Source organism: Rhinopithecus bieti, unplaced genomic scaffold (genome assembly GCF_001698545.2).
Source record: "Rhinopithecus bieti isolate Rb0 unplaced genomic scaffold, ASM169854v2 scaffold_17429, whole genome shotgun sequence".
Taxonomy (NCBI): Eukaryota; Metazoa; Chordata; class Mammalia; order Primates; family Cercopithecidae; genus Rhinopithecus; species Rhinopithecus bieti.
The window spans coordinates 650,878-671,575 of NW_016808905.1; the positions used below are offsets into that span (position 1 = coordinate 650,878).

The following is a 20,698-nucleotide window of genomic DNA, read 5'->3' on the forward strand; positions in this document are numbered from 1 at the left end:
CTCCGGCTGCGGGGCAGGGACCCGGGCGCCCCGCCCTCGCCAGCGCCCGCCCCCCGCCCGCCCCCGGTCCGCCCTCCGTATCTGGCCCCTGGGCAGCTGTCCCGGGAGGCGGCCAGCGAGTTGGGGCCGCGCGATGTCGCACGGAGCCGGGCTCGTCCGCACCACGTGCAGCAGCGGCAGCGCGCTCGGACCCGGGGCCGGCGCGGCCCAGCCCAGCGCGAGCCCCTTGGAGGGGCTGCTGGACCCCAGCTATCCCCGGACCCAGGCGGCCCTGCTGAAAGTGGCGCAGATGGTAAGTTAGCGCGGGGCGCGAGGCCGAGGTCCCACGAGGCGTCCCGGGAAAGCAGGGGTCGGGGAGCGGACGCGCCAGGCGGCTGGACCCGGCCGGAGCCCAGGGAGCATCGCGCAGCGGGCGGGGGACCGCGTCGCTAAAGTTCGCGGCAGGCTTCCTCCGGGAAAGTTACTGCCGCAGCCCCGGCGCTGGAGCTCAGTCCGCCGCGCTGGAGCTCAGCCCCCAGCGCCGCCCCCGACCTTGCTCCCGCGGACCCAGGTCGCCAGGGTTGCAAGTTTCTCCTTCCATCCCCCTGCGGAGCCTGACCCTCCTACTGACTGAAGCCACGGGCAAAGTTCCTTTTCGTCTTTCTTCCTCTTCTCTGGGCCGCGCCGCTTCGAACCCGAGTCGGGGGTGGAAGAGTCGCCCAGGCGGCGGCGCTGAGGCAGCGAAACCCTACCTCCTCCCCGTCCACGGCCTCCTCTTTCCTCTGAACCCAGCGCAGCAGGGCTTCCCTGCTGTGTGTGCAGTTTCTCTCGAGGGAGGAGGTCAGAGGGTCTTGCGTTCCATGGTAGGGAAAAAGAACTGGGACCACTGAGACGGCCGTCCTGGTCCCCTGTGCTCTCAAGTTCCGAGGGAGGGCTCGGGTCTCAGGGGACTCTGGAGGGCAGGTGGTCAGCTGGGAAAGGCCTGTTCTCAGGGGCTGGTACTCATGTGGGGGAGCCAGACTGTTGAATGGGAGTCACCCGTGGAGCCAGGCAGGATGAGTGTCTGGGCTTGGACTGTGACCAGCTCAGCACAAGGGTTTTCTACCAGGGCAGACGTTGCCTGGCCGATTCTCTTGTTCCCCACTCTTTTCTTTTCTCCCTTCCCGTTTTTTTCTTCTTTAAAAAACACCTTTTCCGTTTGTATGATGTGTTTTGAAACTGGGTTGGGCTGTTTGTGACTCTCCACCATTGTAATGTTTGCACCAAGAATGGTGGGGAGGGGAGCGGTAAGTTTCAAAAAGAGGTGTGGGGAAAGGAGTATGGGGCTTGGACAAGGTCACAGACCCAGAAGCTGGGGCCTACTAAGGTGGACTGGCCCCAGGGGGTTGGGCACAGGACGTCTGTGCATCCGTAGCACTGCTATTCCAGACACTGAGTGTGCATAAGGTGGCCCTCATGTCTTGCTTGGGCCAGACCTAAAGACAAGGGGCGCTGAGTTCCTGCCTCCCTAAGAAGGGTGTCTAGATAGACCAAAAATTAGGAATAGAGGCATTTTAGCAACGTACAAAAAAAATCTGGTGCTGAGCATTGTTGGGTTTGAGCAGGGCATTTTTTGGCCCAGGCTAAGAGATTTGATCAGCCAAATAGAAGAGATCAGCCCATCTCACCATCCTTAAAAGAAGGGCTGGGGTGAGACGGTCCCTTCCTGAGCATTGGAAGGGATGAGTTTGGTAGACAGAGAATGGGATCAGAAGCCTCCATCTTGGCCCATGAGTTTGCTGGACAAAGATATTGTGGGATGAAAAGTCTCCTTGTTGGTCTATGAGTTTGGTACACAAACATAATGGAGATGAAACCTGGGCAACATAGTGAGACTCCCATCTCTACAAAAAAAAATTTTAAACCTGGTGTGGTGACAGGGGCCTCTAGTCCCAGTTACTTGGGAGGCTGAGGTGAGAGGATTCATTGAGCCGAGAAGGTCAGTGAACTGCACCACTGCACTAGTCTGCATGACAGAGGGAGATCCTGTCTCAAAAAAAAAAAAAAAAAAAGGTACAAAGAAAGGGTAATGGAGATGAGAGGCCTTCATGTGGTCCATGATTTTGATGAATAAAGATATTGGGAGATGAGAAATCTCCATCTCATTTTAAGCTCCTCAGCTAGCCTCTGGTCTGTGGCCCTTGGGGCAATTTACAAGTGACAAGAGTGGGGCCTGTTGTTCCAAAAAAGAGAACAAAGACTTGAAGAATTTCTTTATGTGGCTCCTGCTTCTCTGTGTGCCCCTCTTAAAACCATGCTGAGGAGTCTTACACTTGCCCTGGAGGGTTCCCCATCACTGCTGCAGGCTTGTTTGATCAGATCCTCTGGGAGCAAAGTTGCCCTTGCAGGATGGCCATGTGAGTCCTAGTTAGGGCTATCTGCTTGGGCCTCTTGTCTAACTCCTCCCTATTTTCCCCCTTCTGCTCTTTTCTAAGGCTCTGCTTGGGCATTTGAGGTTCATTTGTCTTCTTTGCTGGAAAATGCTTGTTTAGCCAAGTTTTAACTTTGGGGAAGGACAGAAGCAGCTAAATTAATGCCACCCACTGGGCTCTCTTTCTATGGGTCTCTCATTTTGACCATTGATTTCTCAGTTGCATGCTGAACAGGCTGACCCTTTTGTCCTCAGCTTCTCATGAAATGTTTTCATCATGATCTGATCAATAGATCTGCCAACACGGTGTCTTAAGAAATCGCTGCAAAGGCGATTGGAGAATGACTTCCCTTGTCTTGGGCCTCTTCTGGGTCCACCATTACTAGAAAATGAGTTTCTAAGTGAATATGTATACTTGACATGTCATTTATACATGTGTAAGTTTTATAATCTTCTGGCCATGATAATTCAGTTTCTTTGGTCTTCCTTTTCAGAGTAGAGACACAGTCACAAGTTTTGACTTTTGGCTTTAAAGGACTCTTTTTTCTTTCTTTTTCTTTTTCTTTTTTTTCGAGATGGAGTCTCGCTCTGTCACCCAGGCTGGAGTGCTGGAGTGCAGTGGCGCCATCTCAGCTCAATGCAAGCTCCACCTCCTGGGTTCACGCCATTCTCCTGCCTCAGCCTCCTGAGGTAGCTGGGACTACAGGCGCCCACCACTATGCCCAGCTAATTTTTTTTTTTTTTTTGTATTTTTTAGTAGAGACGGGGTTTCACTCTGTTAGCCAGGATGGTCTCGATCTCCTGACCTCATGATCCGCCCACCTTGGCGTCTCACAGTGCTGCGATTACAGGCGTGAGCCACCGCGCCTGGCCTTTTCTTTCTTTCTTGAGAGGGAGTCTTGCTCGGTCGCCAGGCTGGAGTTCATTGGCACAATCTCAGCTCACTGCAACCTCCACCTCCCGAGTTCAATCAATTCTCCTGTCTCAGCCTCACGAGTAGCTGGGACTACAGGCACGCAGTACCACACCCAGCTAATTTTTGTATTTTTAGTAGAGATGGGGTTTCCCATGTTGGCCAGGATGGTCTCGATCTCTTGATCTCATGATGCACCCCCGCCTGTGCCTCCCAAAGTGCTGGGATTACAGGCGTGAGCTGCTGTGCCTGGCTAAATGACTCTTTTTTTTTTTTTTTTGAGAGAGACAGAGGGTCTTGCTCTGTTGCCCAGGCTGGAGGACAGTGGTGTCATCATGGCTCACTGCAGCCTTGACCTCCTGGGCTTGGTGGTTGTCCTCCCTCAGTCTCCTAAGTAGCTGGGACTATAGGCACCCACCATGATGCCCAGCTACATTTTGTATTTTTTGATACAGATAGGGTTTCGTTATGTTGCCCAGACTGGTCTTGAACTTGGGGGTTCAAGGGATCTGTCCACCTCGGCCTCCCCAAGTGCTGGGATTACAGGCGTGAGCCACTGCACCTGTATGAGACTCTTTTTTTAATAGCTATATTTTTTTAGCCCTATTACTGTCCTTGATAATGTTCTAGTAATTATATACTATATACCATTTTATATGGTGTATATCTCATGAAACGTGTGTATAATCTCATGAAATGTTTCTAAGAATCCAGTGAAGTAACATGTTTGATAGGTAAGGAAACTGGCTAAAGAGTTAAAGAGACACTAAAGTCACACATCTGTTAGCAGTAGTGGTGGAACCGATCCAGGCCTAATGGCCTGATCTCTAAAACTCATAACTCTGGCAGAGTTGTTGCTTGTTAATAGTTCTAGGGAAATAAAAGCCACAGTGAGATAACACTTCACACCCACGGAGATGACAATAGAAAATAACAAGTGATGAAGATGTGGAGGATGTGAAGAAATTGGAACTCTGATACAGTGCTGATGAGAATGCAAAAATGGTGCAGCCACTTTGGGAAACTGTGCAGTTTCTCAAAAATTACCATGTGACCCAGCACTTCTACTCCCAGCTCTACCCAAGAAAAATGAAAACAGATGTCCACATGAAGACTTACACGTTCATATGTGTTCATAATAGTATTATTCATAATAACCAGAAAATGAAAACAACACAGCTGCCCATCAAATGATGAATGTATAAGCAGCAACTAAAACTAAGTGGTACATTCATACAATTGAATATTATTCAGTCATAACAAGGGAGAATAAAGTACTGATGCCTGTAACCATATAGATAACCATGAAAACACTAAGGTGTGAAAAAAAGCCAATCACAAAAGACCACGTGTTATATGATTCCATTTATATGAAATGTCCAGAATAGGCAAATGCATAGACACAAAAAGTAGATTAGTGGTTACCTAGGTCAGGGAGCAGGGGTTGAAAGGAAATGGGATGTGACTGCTATAATGGATACGGGGTTTCTTTTGGCGGTGATGAAAATGTTCAAAAAATTGGTGACAGTGCCTGGTGCGGTGGGTCATGCCTGTAATCCCAGCACTTTGGGAGGCCAAGATGGGTGGATCACCTGAGGTCAGGAGTTCGAGACCAGCCTGACCAATATGGTGAAGCCCTGTCTCTACTAAAAAATACAAAAATTAGCTGGATGTGGTGGCAGGCGCCTATAATCCCAGCTACTGGGGAGGCTGAGGCAGAAGAATTGCTTGAATGCGGGAGGCAGAGGTTGCAGTGAGCTGAGATTGCGTCACTGTACTCTAACCTGGGTGACAGAGCCAGACTCTGTCTCAAAAACAACAACAACAACAACAACAGCAACAACAAAATTGGTGATGGTGATAGTTGCACAACTCTGTGAATATATTAAAAACCACTGAGATTTACACTTTAAATGAGTGAACTGGATGGTATGTAATTATGTAAATAGACCTGTGGATGAGTGTGAGGGGCAAGGTGCTCTGCATGCAGCCACTGGGTGTGGGGAGGCAATAGCTACACTTCAGGAATCCCTGCGGTGTTCCCGCCACATCCACTCCTAGAAGAAGGGGTGTCCCCTGCAGGAGTCACAAAAGGTGGGCTGAAGGGCATCCCCTGAGTGCCTGAAGGGTCTGAGCTGAAAGGGATGCTCTGGGGTCTGAAGGGGTCTAGATATCTTTGCTGTGGGATTAAGGAGACCCCAGGATGAGGCTTGTGGCCCTACCAACACTCCCTATCTATTTGTTCATTCAGCAGACATTTATAACTGCCACATTCATCTCCATTTGTGCAGAAGCAGATGACTGTGACGAAGTTCTTGCCCTCAAGTAATCTGTGGTTCAGCTTGTCATGGGAAGAGGGGTCTTGTCCCAGATCCCAACAGCCGGTTCTTGGATCTCGTGCAGAAAAAAAATCGGGGCAAGTTGTAGAGTATAGGGAAGTCAAGATAGTCTACTAGAGACTACTCAATTACAGAGTAGGGAGTCTTCAGAAAGCAAAAGGAGGAACGCACCCATTGCAAATACAATGCTTGCTTATACAGGTTATCAAAAATAGTGTACTTTATTACAAAAGCTTGTGGTCAGCTTGTGACAAGCTATTAGTATTGTTACTTTCCTATGTGATTATTGATCTTAGCAAGAATTTATGAGTGGGCCATTATTTTAAAAGCAGAACCTATTCTTAAACTAAGAATACTTTTTCTTCTTAAAGTACTGGGACATTTCCATAAGTTCTGGGTCTTTATTTAGTTAGTTAATATTGTTAACTCGGGCCGGGTACGGTGGCTCACGCCTGTAATCCCAGCACTTTGGGAGGCCGAGGCGGGCAGATCACTAGGTCAGGAGATAGAGACCATCCTGGCTAACACGGTGAAACCCCGTCTCTATTAAAAATTCAAAATATTAGCCGGGCGTGGTGGCACACGCCTGTAGTCCCAGCTACTCAGGAGGCTGAGGCAGGAGAATCGCTTGAACGCGGGAGGCAGAGGTTGCAGTGAGCTGAGATCGTGGCATTGCACTCCAGCCTGGCAACAGAGTGAGACTCTGTCTTAAAAAAAAAAAAATTATTAACTCATTCCCTCAGCCATAAACATCTGTGACCGAGAGTGCCCAACCCCCCGGGAATGTAACCTAGCAGATTCGGCTTTCTCTCGGCCTTTATTCAAGATGGAGTCACTCTGGTTAGGATGCCTCTGACAAGCTGAGGGGATGAACAAGTACCAAAATTGGCTGCTCAGGAAGGTAAAAGTTCTGATAGTTGCCCACCTTATGGAAGAGGGTCAGAGGGCAAAGGTGATATTTAAATTGCATCTTGACAGATGAGTGTAAGTTTTTCAGGTTGGGAGTGGCTCATTTACCCCTTTACTGCCTTTATTCAGTATATGTTTAAGTCAGAGATAAGTGATATGTTAGGGATGGGAAGGAAAAAGATGTAGCAAGAAATGAGCCAGTATTGGGGTAATTATCTTAATCATCCCATCCCAGACATTTAGAAATGGGTGCCATCTTATCCATTGAGCATCTGCTATGCTCTTAATCTTATGTTATGTGAAATACAGCTATTAACAAGATAGACTCTTTCTGCCTGTGCAGCAAAACAGACTGTGACATTTGCATAACCATAACATGGACAGAGAATCAGAATGTATTTCACAAGCGGCAGTGATGGAAATCTAAATGTCTTCCGGGAGGTTCATTTATTTATTTGGCACATATTTGTTGATCACCTGCTGTGATCAGCTAACTAGTAGGTGATCACGACTGTGTGCTAGGGCACTGTGGAAAGAAGACAGATGAGCCCCTGCCCCTTTATACTCAAATAGAGAAAATAAACATTAATCGAAATGGTTATGAATATGTAATTACAAACCGGTTCCAAATTATGAAGGAGAAGTACTCAGTGGTATAGAGCATATACTAGGGGGTGTGACCTTTTGGGGATTAGGAAGGGTGTTTCTGAGGAAGGGACATCTGATGTGAGCATGAGGAAATTGCATCACAAGCAGAAGAAAGAGCACTGGCTGGCGCAGTGGCTCATGCCTGTAATCCCAGCACTTTGGGAGGCCGAGGCAGGTGGATGGCTTGAGCCCAGGAGTTTGAGACCATCCTGGGCAACATGGTGAAACCCAGTCTCTACAAAAAATACAAAAATTAGATGGGTGTGGTAGCACGTGCCTGTAGTCCCAGCTACTCAGGAGGGTGAGATGGGAGGATCGCTTCAGAGGTCTAGGCTGCAGTGAGTGGTGATCGCCACTGCACTCCATACAGCCTAGGTGACAGAATGAGACCCTGTCTTCCCATTCCCCCAAAAAAGAAAAGAAAGAGCCTGGACCCTGGCTCTTAGTGGAGGGAGGAGTCTCTCTAGGGCTGGAGGGGAGAGAACAGGGTGGGAGTATTGGGAATGAGACTGGAGGTATGCAGGGACCAGACCCCAGGGTCTGCCAAATCTTGGTGAATATATAGTCCTTAGTCGAAGAAAAATCAGCAAAACATCCTATCAACTCACCATTCATGAAGTGACTCCTAACTAGGGGCTGTACTGCCCCCTAGGGGTTATTTTAGAATATTATGGAACTTTTTTTTTTGATTGTCACAGGGATTAGGGTTATATTACATATACAGTTTATTCATTTCAGAATAGTAATGCAAACTGGAATTTTGACAGTGCAATTTTGACAGTGCAAAATACTTTATATCCTAAAAGGGTGTTTTGTCTGAAATAAGATGGAAGGAACCTTCCCAGACTGGGTGCTAGGGGGAGTACACTAAGGTTTCTTGTCAGGAGAGTGGGTCCTACAGACCCTCTAAGAGGCCTGGGCAATTCCAGGCTTCACTTTGGGAGTTCACAGCTTCGGTGCCAAGTGGAATTCAGCTGTGGGGGATGTCTGCCTCTGGTGTAGCAGTGAATAGACCTGTTAGCACAGAATAGCCCAGCATCATCCAGAAAGACCCGCCCCTTTATGTTCTGCTTTAGACCTGTATGGCGGGGGTGAGGCAGGGGTCTAGTTTGGTTCCCAAGTGCAGTTTGCACACCCACGTCCTACTTCCTGGAAGTTGGAGAGTAAAAAGCAGCAAAGAACCTAACTGCCAAGATTCTTTGACCTCAGCCCATTCCTGACAAGAAACTACTTTCCATCAGTGACCAAACCAAACAAATGCAAAAATAAAATATAATAAAATCAGTTACTGACTTTATTCCTGCTAACAAAAGTAATACTTGTTCATTATGGAAACTTTGGGGAGCACAAGAAGAAAATAGATTCACCCGCTCCCTCTTCCCCAAGACTAAAAAGTAAGACTATTTTATAGTAGATACACATAATTTTGGTGGTGGGTTTTTGTTTTTTTTTAATTTAAGAGACAGAGTCTCACTCTGTTGCCCGGGTTGGAGTGCAATGGTGTGATCTCAGAGTGCAGAGGTGCGGTTTCGGCCCACTGCAACTTCTGCCTCCCAGGATCAAGCGATTTTCCTGCCTTAGCCTCCCAAGTAGCTGGGATTACAGGCATGTGCCACCACACCCGGCTAATTTTTGTATTTTTAGTAGAGATGGGGTTTCTCCATGTTGGCCAGGCTGGTCTCGACCCCCTGACCTCAGGTGATCCACCTGCCTTGGCCTCCCAAAGTGCTAAGATTACAGGCGTGAGCCACCATGCCCGGCTGGTGGTGTTTTGCTTTAAACAAAACTAGGATGATTCTATACATATTTGTAAATGCTTTTCTTTTTTTCTTCTTCTTTTTTTTTTTTTTTTTGAGATGGAGTTTCGCTATGTTGCCCAAGCCAGAGTGCAATGGTACAGGCTCACTGCAACGTCTGCCTCCCGGGTTCAAGCCATTCTCCTGCCTCAGCCTCCCGAGTAGCTGGGACTACAGATACAGGCCACCACGCCTAGCTAATTATTGTATTTTTAGTAGAGACGGGGTTTCACCATGTTAGCAAGGATGGTCTCAATCTCCTGACCTCGTGAGCCGCCCACCTCGGCCTCCCAAAAGTGCTGGGATTACAGGCATGAACCACCATGCGTGGCTGTAAATGCTTCTCTTGCTGTTTGTTTAATGTGTGGTGCATTTTGTTCGTCTGCAGTTTGGTTTCTAAGAGTGCTGTCGTAGCCAGTCATGGAGGTACCATGGTTGTGTGTACCATGGTACACTGTGGCTCAGGGAGCTTCCAGTTCTGCCTGCATACAAAGGAGGCTGTGATGAACCTCCTTGTAGAGAATCCTGGTGTACACGTCTGTAAATACTTCTTAAGGATAAATGGCACTGACCTTTTCCGAGAGAGAAATGAAGTGCCTCTTGCCCTACTCAGGTGGCTGGCATAAAACAATTCTCTAGACTTTTTAACATCTAGAAATTAATGAGTGCCCCTTTATCATCCAGGAGTTTCAAGGAGCCAAGTGCAGTAGTAATAGTATTTAAGCTGTAATCGTATTTTTGGTGTCTGATGATTTGGAAAAGGAACAGTGACAGACTAGAAAATTCAAAAATGCTTTTAAATGTTCTCATACTTAAGTAATGGCCTCAGTATCTATCTGCATATATTTGAAGAATGGAAGTTCCACTCTTGTGGAAGACCTTATCTATTGAGGCAGCAGAACTTAAGGCTTTAGTAATCACTGGCAAGAATTCCCATCCAGGACACCTCAAATAACCACTTACACTCCGGCTGGGAATCACTGGTCGGAGTGAGGCGATAGGGATGGAAACACCAGCCCAAGGTCCTCCAGGCTGCCCGGCAGCCAGGGCGAAAGGGGGTAGAGGAGGGGTTCGGGGTTGGTTTTCTCCACTGCAGGGGCCCTAGAGACCCCCGCCCCCGCCAGCACGCCAGGACCCTGGAATCCTGGGGGATTCCCTGTGTGGGCCGGTGTATTTATTTAAATTCTCGTTGCAGCGAAGGCCGCCCTTCTGTCTTCCTGCCAGCCCTGGCGCTTCCTGTGCAGCGCCACTGGACAGCCATCTGTTTCCTCCCCTCTGCCATCTGCCTCGCGCCCGGCCCAGCGTGCGGCCCTGGAAGCCTGGCTCGGCCGCCGCCCGCGCACGCTGGCCTTCTTTGTTACCACTTTGGCTCAGTGGTTTCCTGGGCTCGCTGCTCATTCCCTGGCAGGGCTTGCCGCGTCCGCGGCGACTCCTGGGATCGGCAGAGGCCTGGCTTCGAGCCCAGCGCCGGCAGCAGCCTGGGGGCTGCGGAGGGGAAAAGGGCCTGAGACGCGGGCACTGCTCCAGGCACCCCGCGTTCCTGGGCGGAAATCGCGAGCAGAGCCCTTCTCAGCCTCCTGCAGAAAACGCGTCTCACCTGGCTTGTGTTTAAATCAGCAAGGGCAGTGACGCGGCTCTTCCTTTTCCTGGGGCATTCACCCTCCTCCCTCTGCCAAGCCCTCTCTCTTTAGTTTACTTTAAGCAAAGGTTTTGTTTGTTTATTTGTTTGTTTGGTTGGGTTTTTTTGAGACGGAGTCTAAAAAAGTCTCCAGTCTGTCGCCCAGACTGGAATGCAGTGGTGCAATCTTGGCCCACTGCAACCTCCTCCTGCCGGGTTAAAAAAGATTCTCCTGCCTCAGCCCTCCCAGGTAGCTGGGGCTCTAGGCGCCGGCCATCACGCCCAGCTAATTTTTATGTTTTTAGTAGAGACGGGGTTTCTTCATGGTGGCCAAAGTGGTCTCGAACTCCTGACCTAAAGTGATCCACCCGCCTTGGCCTCCCAAAGTGCTGGGATTACAGGCGCCCTGCCAGTTTACTTCAGATGGTTAGAAAGACCGATTGATAACCAGAAAGGCGGTAACCCGCAGTTTCCACTTACTACTTCCAAAGGGTTGCTCTGAAGCTTAAAAGCTGTGTCATGCTTATTTATTTTATTTTATTTTATTTTTCGAGACAGAATCTCGCTCTGTCGCCCAGGCTGGAGTGCAATGGCGTGATCTCAGCTCACTGTAACCTTCGCCTCCCGGGTTCCAGCAATTCTCCTGCCTCAGCCTCCCGAGTAGCTGGGATTACAGGCTCCCGCCACTGCGCTTGGCTAACTTTTGTATTTTTAGTAGAGAGGGGTTTCACTATGTGGCCAGGCTGGTATCGAACTCCTGACCTTGTGTTCTGCCCACCTTGGCCTCCCAAAGTGTTGGGATTGCAGGCGTGAGCCACCATGCCCGGCCGCTCATTTTTTTTAAAGAGAAAAATGAAGTTCCTTCTGAAATAAATGGGAAGGGGAAAAGGAGAAAGTAATTAAATGCTTTTGGGTACAGAGTGAAGTGGAGCCTTCTGGAAAGCAGAATTACTGTAGTGTGACCTCTGAATACTTTCAGTCTCTTCTTCCTCTTCAGATTTCCTTTATTCCCTGAGAAGCCAGCGCCAGCTCTCAACATTGTGAAGAAGCCTCTTTAAACGTTTCCTCTAAAGTTGTGAGAGTGGTACTTAACTAAATAACAGCACTTTGACTTCTTTAGGTGACAGCCACTGGGCTAGGTGGTTTTTGTTTTGTTTTGTTTTGCTTTTGGTTGTTCTTGTTTGTTTTTGAGACAGGGTCTCACTTTGTCATCCACGCTGGAGTGCAGTGGCGCTATCTCTGCTCACTGCAGCCTTGACCTCCTTGGCTCAAGTGATCTTCCTGCCTCAGCCTCCCTAGTATTAACAGCTGGGGCCACAGGCGCAGGCCACCATGCCTATCTAATTTTTTATAGAGACAGTGTTTTGCCGTGTTGCTAAGGCTAGTCTTGAACTCCTAGGCTCAAGCAATCAGCTCACCTTGGCCCCGCAAAGTGCTGGGATTACAGGCATGAGCCACGGTGCCGGCTGGGCTAGGTATTTTTTTATATGTGTTACCTTGCTTAATCCTTACAACAATATTATGGGGTGGGTCGTATCATTATCTCCAATTCACCGAGGAAACTGAGGCACAGAGTCATAAATACTGAAGGTGGATTTGATTTGGAGCCAGGCGGTCCAAGTCCACCACTTGAGCTCTTAAAAGGACAATTTGGGGTATTTTTTTCATGATGATTATGTTGTGTATATTGTCCTGTGTCATTAAACGCTGTTTGAAAATGGTGTTTTGATCACTGCATTCAGTCCGTTACTTGGTCGTACTGTATGTTCGTTTGGCTCTTGCTTGATAGGCAGGCTGTGGCAGATCTAGAAGGGGATGCTATGAGACATAACAGCAGGTGCTAGTGATGACTTCATCCTTTGCCAGAGATGAATTCAACTGGAGTGGGGAAAACCCCTCCCTGGGGTATTGAACGGACTAAGTATATGCCATATTTTAGGAAGGATTTTCACATTACCCAACATTATTATTATCTTCATTTTTAAGTTCTAAGTTCCTCCAGGAAGGACTGGGAAGAGAGAGGGGATCTAAAGTTACAATTCCTGCTCTACTATGTCTGGTGATTTTACATGCAATTTCCCTTTGTTTAACCTTTTCTTCCTTTTTTTTTTTTTTTTTTTTTCTTTTTTTTTGGAGACAGAGTCTCACTCTCTTGCCCAGACTGGAGTGCGGTGACTTGATCTCGGCCCACTGCAACCTCTACCTCCCAGGTTCAAGCAATTATCTTGCCTCAGCCTCCTGAGTAGCTGGGATTGCAGTTGCATGCCACCATGCCCTGCTAATTTTTGTAATTTTGTAGATATGGGATTTCACCATGTTGGCCATGCTGGTCTCGAACTCCTGACCTCAAGTAATCCCTGCTCCTTGGCCTCCCAAAGTGCTGGAGTTACAGGTGTGAGTCGCTGCACCCAGCCTGTTTAACTCTTCTAATGACTCTGTGAAGTATTCAGTTTTTCCTCCTTTTGGTTGAACAGAGCTGAGAGGTTAAAAGTTAAATACATAGCCATCCAAAGTTGAATACATCTATGAAGTTGTGGATCCAGCATTTGAACCTAGGTCCAGCAAGTCTTCTTTTTCCACTGTGGTGTGCTGTCTCTCTATGTACGGAAAGCAGTCCCCCACACTAGCCCACCATGGTACGCACACCTGAGGGTGACTCCTAGTCAGTCACATCCTGTGTAAGTCCATCCTCTTGAGTGTGAGTGGAACCTCAGCCAGCAAGAAAACGGGACTTCAGGCTGGGTGCGGTGGCTCATGCCTGTAATCCCAGCACTTTGGGAGGCCAAGGTGGGCAGATCACGAGGTCAGGAGATCGAGACCATCCTGGCTAACAAAGTGAAACCCCATCTCTACTAAAAATACAACATAACCGGGCGTGGTGGTGGGCACCTGTAGTCCCAGCTACTTGGGAGGCTAAGGCAGGAGAATGGCGTGAATTCGGAAGGCGGAGCTTGCAGTGAGCCGAGATCACGCCACTGTGCTCCAGTCTGGGTGACAGAGCGAGACTCCGTTTCAAAAAAGAAAGAAAGAAAGAAAACGGGACTTCAGACCTGTGGCTACAAGAAACTGAAAGCCACTAAGAGCCATGTGAGCTCAGAAGAGGACCCCAAGCCTGGCCAACCTCTTGTTGCAGTCTTGTGAGACCCTGAACAGTGGACTTCTGCCCAGACTCCTCCTCTATGGAAACTATGAGATGATAAATGAATGTTGTGTTGAGGTGCCAAGTTTGTGGTATTTGGTTGTAGAGCAATAGATAACTAACGCACTCACAAAAGCTTTTTTATCCTGCATCAAAGCTGGAGCTCTGATGGCTGCTCCTCAGCAAGGGAAGATGGAGCAATAGCAGTGCAGGGGGCAGCAGGGGCAGTGGCCACGTTTATCACTGGGCTCTGGTCACATAATCATTAGATTCATATGGAGTAAATCCATGTGTCAAGTTATTGCTTTTGGCATCCTGTGGCTTGTTTTACATGCAAGAACTCATTCATGATTACAATATCCCTATGAGATACTAGTATTCCCACTTTACAGATGAGGAAACTGAGTCAGGGAGTTTAATTATCTTGTCTGAGCCAAGTGTGGTGGTGCGCGCCTGTGAGCCCATCTACTCGAGAGGCTGAGGCATGAAGATTGCTTGAGCCCAGGAGTTCAAGGCTGCAGTGACCTCTGATCTGTGCCACTGCACTTCAGCCTGGGTGACAGAGCATGAACCCATCTCTTGAAAAATTAAATAAACAAACAAATAAATATCTTGTAAGTTATACAAACTGACTCCATCTCCAGGCTGTCAGCCGCTTCTCCGTGGGGTTTTCTTGGAGCAAGTCCAAAGCAAAATCCTGATGCAAACAGTAACTGTGGTTGTACATTGTTAAGTTGTATTTACTTTTTTGAATAGGTAACATTTACATGATCAAGATTCGGAATGTACCAAAGTCCCCCAATTATCAGTTTTCCTCTCTGGAAATATACAGGAGGCTACTGGTGATACCAGTTTCTTGTGTAACCTTTAGGAGTTGTTTCACACTTCTGTGTCGGCCTCCCTTCCTGTGCCAGATAAGAGCATACCTACACTCACTGCTCTGTACTTTTATAACCTAACTTTCTGACTTGGAGGTAATTCCATATCCATTCAGAAAGTGTCCTCATTCTCCTCCTTTTTTATAGCTGCATTGTATTCCAGAGAATGGATTTACTGTATTTATTTAACTAGTCCCCTATTGACAGCCGTTTAGGGTATTTCCCCCTTTTGTTATCTAGCCTGCTGTAATGGTTACTCTTGTACATATCATAGTCTTGTGTATGTACAAGAATATGAGAAGGAGCAACTCCTGGAAGTGGAGGACCTGCTCCGAATGTTGCATGCGTTTGAACATTTTTTCATCTGTTCTGAAACTCAGCTTCTAAAACATCAACTTGTGATCTTCTCCCAGCAGGCTTTAGGGGTCTTCCATGTCTGCTGTCATGGAGAAGGACACTACTTAGTGTTGAGACAGTGTTCAGAGTTCCACTGCCCTCATATCCCACTCAAATTTCTTTAGCATATTAGGAACCAGAGAAGTCTAAGTCGGGAACAAGAAGACTTGCTTGACTAGCATTTTTCTTAGTGTTTCCCAAGATTCGTTAACACGGAGTGTTCAAGTCAGCTTCCCTAAAAGCAAAAGTAGATATGGGGATTCTTGTGCAACTGGTTTATTGAATGAGGAAAGAAAACAAGGGTAGAAAGAGGAGGACAAAGACGAGTTTCAGAAGCCCAGCCTCAGCCTGATTCTATGGGGAACACTGGAGAATGAACTGCACCACAAAGATTGCCCTGTTCTGAGGCAAGGGAGCTGGGCTTTTGTACACCTTTCGTTGCCTACAGACCAGAAAGGAGGGTACATAAACTCCCAGGGATCTCTGAATCAGACAGCTCTAGTTGTCCAATGGAAACCACTAGCAGAAGGGTGCAAGCATAACAAGTTAGCAGCAGCATCTGCAGTAGCTGGGGGATGGATGCACAGACTTGGTGAAAGGGAACCTGGGAATCTGAACAGGGCACCAAGGGAGTCCCTGCTGGTATTCCATAGGAGCCATTTGAACTGTAGAATTGCCTCCCATCTATCTGGTGTCTGCCAAGTCTTTAAGCTGATGTACTCTGGGGACATACAAATCTGACCGCACCTTCCTTCCACTTGCAAACCTGGCTTATCTGTATTCTTGCCCAGACAGGCCCCTGGATCTGCCATGCCAGGCAGCTGCCTTACACATCTCACAAGATTTTGATGTTACTTTTACTGTCCACTGAAAGAGTTGAGTTATATTTTTCAACTCTCATTTGAGACAGAGGAGGGAAAAAATGTTTATTGAACAGAAAATAAAAGTCAATAGGAAGCAAAATTATTTCTGCAACCTTTTACAGGAGAGTTACAAGGAATATCACAGCAACACAAATAACTCGACCACATCTTTTGCAACTCCTTGGAAAGCCCTAAGGCCACAACCACAGAAAAAGGTTTCCTGCAAATCAGATATTTGATTTCTGGACTGAGGGCCTTTGTGACACATACAGTTTCACCTGGGAAAAGTGAAAGAGGCAACACAGACCCTTGTGTTGATAATGTGACATTGGTTTTTCAAGGGTTCCTCAGTGTCCCCATTATCAAGCAGCGCGTCTTGTTTTCTGGCTACCATGTTGGCCAGAGGAAAGAACTCTGTAGCAGAACATGTATCCCCTGAGCCTGATGTGGGTCTGCGTGCTGACAGGAAGTCTACTAGGTTTGTGATGACGTATATCCTGAATTTATGGATGTGATCACTGCTGTAACATTGTTGCCTTACTGTAGTTTAAGGATAAAAGATTATTTTCCAGATGTAGTGGGTTGAGTGAAGGCCCCTCAAAATATGTATCTTACTTCCTCAGAACCTGAGAACGTTCCCTTACTTGGAAAAAGGGTCTTCTCACATGTAATTAAGTTAAGGATCTTGAAATAAGGGGATCACCCTGGATTATGTGGGTGGACCCTAAATCCAATGACAAGTGCCGTTGTAAGAGAGACACAGAGAGGTGATGGTGATGTGAAGGCCAGGCAGAGAGTGGTGATGTGGCAAGGAAATCTCTCCTAGAGTCTCTGGAGGATGCACTGTCCTGCTGATGCCTTGACTTCAGCCCAATGATAGTGTTTCGGACTTCTGGCCTTGAGAACTGTGAGAGAATAGATTTCTGTTGTTCTAAGCCACCAAATCTGTGAGCTTGCTACAGTAGCCACAGGAAACGAATACAACCAATTAAATATTTTCCATTACAGTCAGATTCTAAAAATCTTCAGCATTGTAGACTGTAGACATTTAATATTTTTTCCTTTTAGAGATGCTTTGCTCATTTCTAGGAATTAACTTTCAGAGAGGTGATAGCCACGCTGTCTACCTCTCGGAATGGCAATGACATCTCATCCACTTTGAGTACATCTTTTTCCTTGATAGCTTATTCAATGAGAGAAGCAGTCCTTGAATTTCTGCTGAGAAAAACGGAACAATAAAGACAGAAGAAAACGTCAGAGAGTGGTTCTCAGATGGCAGGGTGGGGGCAAAAGATGGAAAGTACATTCCAAAGAAGCACTGCTTCTAGCCTTCCACAGATGATGAATAAAGTATCCCCAGATTCCCCCAAACCATCAGAATGCCAAATAAATCTTACTGCATCCTAGTAGAATCTTTTTTTTTTGAGACGGAGTCTCTCTCTGTCACCCAGGCTGGAGTGCAGTGGCGCGATTTCGGCTCACTGCAAGCTCCGCCTCCCAGGTTCATGCCATTCTCCTGCCTCAGCCTCCCGAATAGCTGGGACTACAGGTGCCCGCCACCACACCCGGCTAATTTTTTTGTATTTTTTAGTAGAGAAGGGTTTTCACAGTGTTAGCCAGGATGGTCTCGATCTCCTGACCTCGTGATCCGCCTGCCTCGGCCTCCCAAAGTGCTGGGATTACAGGCGTGAGCCACCGTGCCTGGCCCCTAGTAGAATCTTTAAAAATGAGCTACTGCAACCCAAAAACATATGTATTAAAGTGGTCAAGTTAGTATTGCTTAGTCTACTAGTTGTGAATTGATTGCTATCTTTTTAGTGTTTGTAGAAGTATCGGATGATTTAAGTTTCTTAATTATATATTTTTGTAACTTCTTTTTTTTTTTTTCTTGAGACAAAGTGTCGCTCTGTTGCCAGGCTGGAGTGCAGTGGTGCAATCTCAGCTCACTACAACCTCCACCTCCCAGGTTCAAGCAATTCTCTTGCCTCAGCCTCCCGAGTAGCTGGGACTACAGGCACGCGCCACCACACCCAGCTAATTTTTTGTATTTTTAGTAGAGACGGGGTTTCTCCATGTTGGCCAGGATGGTCTCAATCTCTCAACCTCTTGTCCTTGTGATCGGCCCGCCTGGGCCTCCCAAAGTGCTGGGATTATAGGCATGAGTCACTGCGCCTGGCTGTAACTTTTTATTTATAAATAATCCCAGGTTTACACAAACTTTTGAAGAACAGCACAAAAAACTCCCCATATATCCTTCCCCCAGGTTCTCCGTTTGTTACCCTTTCACATTTGTTTGATTGTTTTCCATTTGTATACATGCTATTATTTTTTTCTCGGAACCATTTGAGAGTGAGTTGCAGGCATCATGCTCTTTCGTCCATCAGCACTTCAGCATGCGTTTTCTAAGAAGAAAGACCCCTTCTTACAGAACTGCAGTACAGTGACTTAAATCAGGAAATTAATAACACAAATGCTATTACCTTATCTACAAGCTTTACTCAGATTTTGCCATTGACCCACTAATGTCCTTGGGTCTAGGATCCCATCTCAGATCATAAGGTGTATTCACTTGTCACATCTCTAATTCCCTTCAATCTGGAACAGGTTCTCAGTCTTTCTTGTTCTTCATGACCTTGACATTTGTGGAGAGTCCAGGACAGAGCGGTGCCTTTGTTGGATATTAAAGTCGGTTTGGTGGGACCCTCTGATTCTCAGCATTTTGTAGCTACACTGAAGGCAGAAGACAAAGAAAGAAAAGAAATCATGTTTGGCATAACTTGTCTCAATTTGAATGCTTTTGTTTTCACCAAAGTCCCTTTTACAAGTGTCTTATCTGAAGTGAATAGTTAATAGTTAAAGTTGAGCTTTGCTGGATGTCCTGTTCTTTTAAAAAGCCTTAGCTCAGATGTCACCTCCATGGGACAATGGCTAACTACCCAGTCTTATTGTGTGAATTTGATGCGAATCACCTCATTTAATCCTCACAATCGCCCTATCATTTAGGTACTCTTATTTTGCTATTGTATAGTGAGGAAACAAAAACCCAGGTCTAGGGGGTGCCTGCTTCCCCGCTGGACAGCCCCCCTCCTGCCTCAGAAGGGCCTTCCCCAGCCCCTCAGGTTAAGTAGTCCCCTGCGCCACCCTGCTACCATCACTCTACCCTGTCTCCTGGTTCTGGTTTCATTCCAGCACTTTGCCAGCCCGAATCCCTTTGTTCACTTAATTACCTGTTTATGGTGGGCGCTCTCTACCAAGACCTGAGCTGCAGAGGTGCAGCCATCTTTCTGTTCGGGTCACCACGGGGTGTCCAGTTCCTAAGGTGGTGCCTGGGACACAGGAAATACTCATAATCTTTTTTCAAATGAACCCATGCATATTTTCTTTGACAAGGCCTTTGGTAATAACACTGCTTTCCAAAAAGTCAGCATGGATGAAGTGCTTGAGAGACTTGGGTCTTCTCCAGAAGATGAAATAATGCTGTGTCAGACACGTGCTGAGGAAGGGGGCTGGCGTGTGGGCCCAGCAGTGGAAAGAACCCTTCTGCCAGGCCCAGAACAGGCCATGGGGCCTGGGGCACATATCTTCAAGCCTGTGGGCCACGAAGCTGGGAGAAGGCACAGCTGGGTACCCCAGCGGAGAGAGGCTAGGATGCCTGTCCTGGAGCAGCCCACCCTCCCCAGCCACAGTTTGCGATAGAGATGCAGTTTCTGTAGTAGCTCCTAGCCTGTTGTGATAGCACCTTTCTTTTTTCTTGAGTTGAGTTGACAGGTTTCGGCAGACTCACAATCAAAACAGCAGAAGCAAACAGAGACAAGCAGAGGGATGACAGAAGTGTCTGTCAGCGCATCAAGCTGTCAGGGCAGGGTTTCTAATTTAAAGCAACACCAGGAAACACTGAATAGTGGCATTACTGTATTGGATTAAAGGCTAAAAGAATCAGATGCCAGAAGTGGCAAGCTCAGTTTCTGATACCATTCCTCACTCGATTGTTAGCCGTTTGGTGTAGTCCTAGCCGTGGCTCTTTGCCTGGCAGAGGCGCTACCTTAAGTCACTTCATCAGATGTTTATTGAATGGCTGCTGTGTGCCAACTCTGTGTCACCCGCAGGGGATACAGCTGTGAATGAGGCAGAGCCAGCTTCCCTGTCGCTGAAAATCAAGACCCTAAACAAGGATGGTATTTCACTACATTGAAGGCACCATTGTTTTAGGCACTCCCTAAGAAAGAAAGAAAACTATTTATTATGTGGTAACACCAATCTTTCTTATCATTTAGAATTTTTATCTTATGCTTATTGAAAGAACTCTTTTAATTAAATATAGATTTTATATATTTTATGAATATATAAAAGGAAAATAGGTGAAGAAAATAAATTGGTTAAGATATCCCTAAAACTTGTTTTACAGCCAGAGCATTCTCTTCTAAATCTTTTTATTTTTAGAATATTTCTACACAAGCTTTTGTCCTCTATGCCATCAAGAATGTGAGACATGCAGCATATCTCAGAAGAATCCATACAAAAACTAAAAGCCATCAGTGCTGGGTTTGTGCACTGGCTTTTGACTCCCACTTTGGGAATGATGCTAAGCGACCCCTGAGTCACTGTCCCTGCCATCAGTCCCACACCCTAGGGGTCAAGGTGCGCTACTCTTGTCTCTGGGATTTTCTTCCTCCTGCTGGCACCTATGCCACACGTTTTGATGCTGGTGTGTCTGACCTTGCCACATGCATAGGCAGTGATAACTACACAACTGTTTTTCCAGTGGCCATTGAAACACCCCAACTTGGCCATGTGCAGTGGCTCATGCCTG

The 20,698-nt window shown here is 47.1% G+C and overlaps 1 protein-coding gene across 1 annotated transcript in view; it reads left to right on the top strand.

Moving 5' to 3' along the window:
- The window catches only part of CMTM7 (CKLF like MARVEL transmembrane domain containing 7), a 67,823-nt gene that overhangs the window by 2,487 nt on the left and 44,638 nt on the right, over positions 1 to 20,698 (top strand). Inside the window, 1 exon segment of the mRNA XM_017887684.1 lies at positions 44 to 292. Coding sequence (XP_017743173.1) covers positions 44 to 292 — 249 coding nt within the window.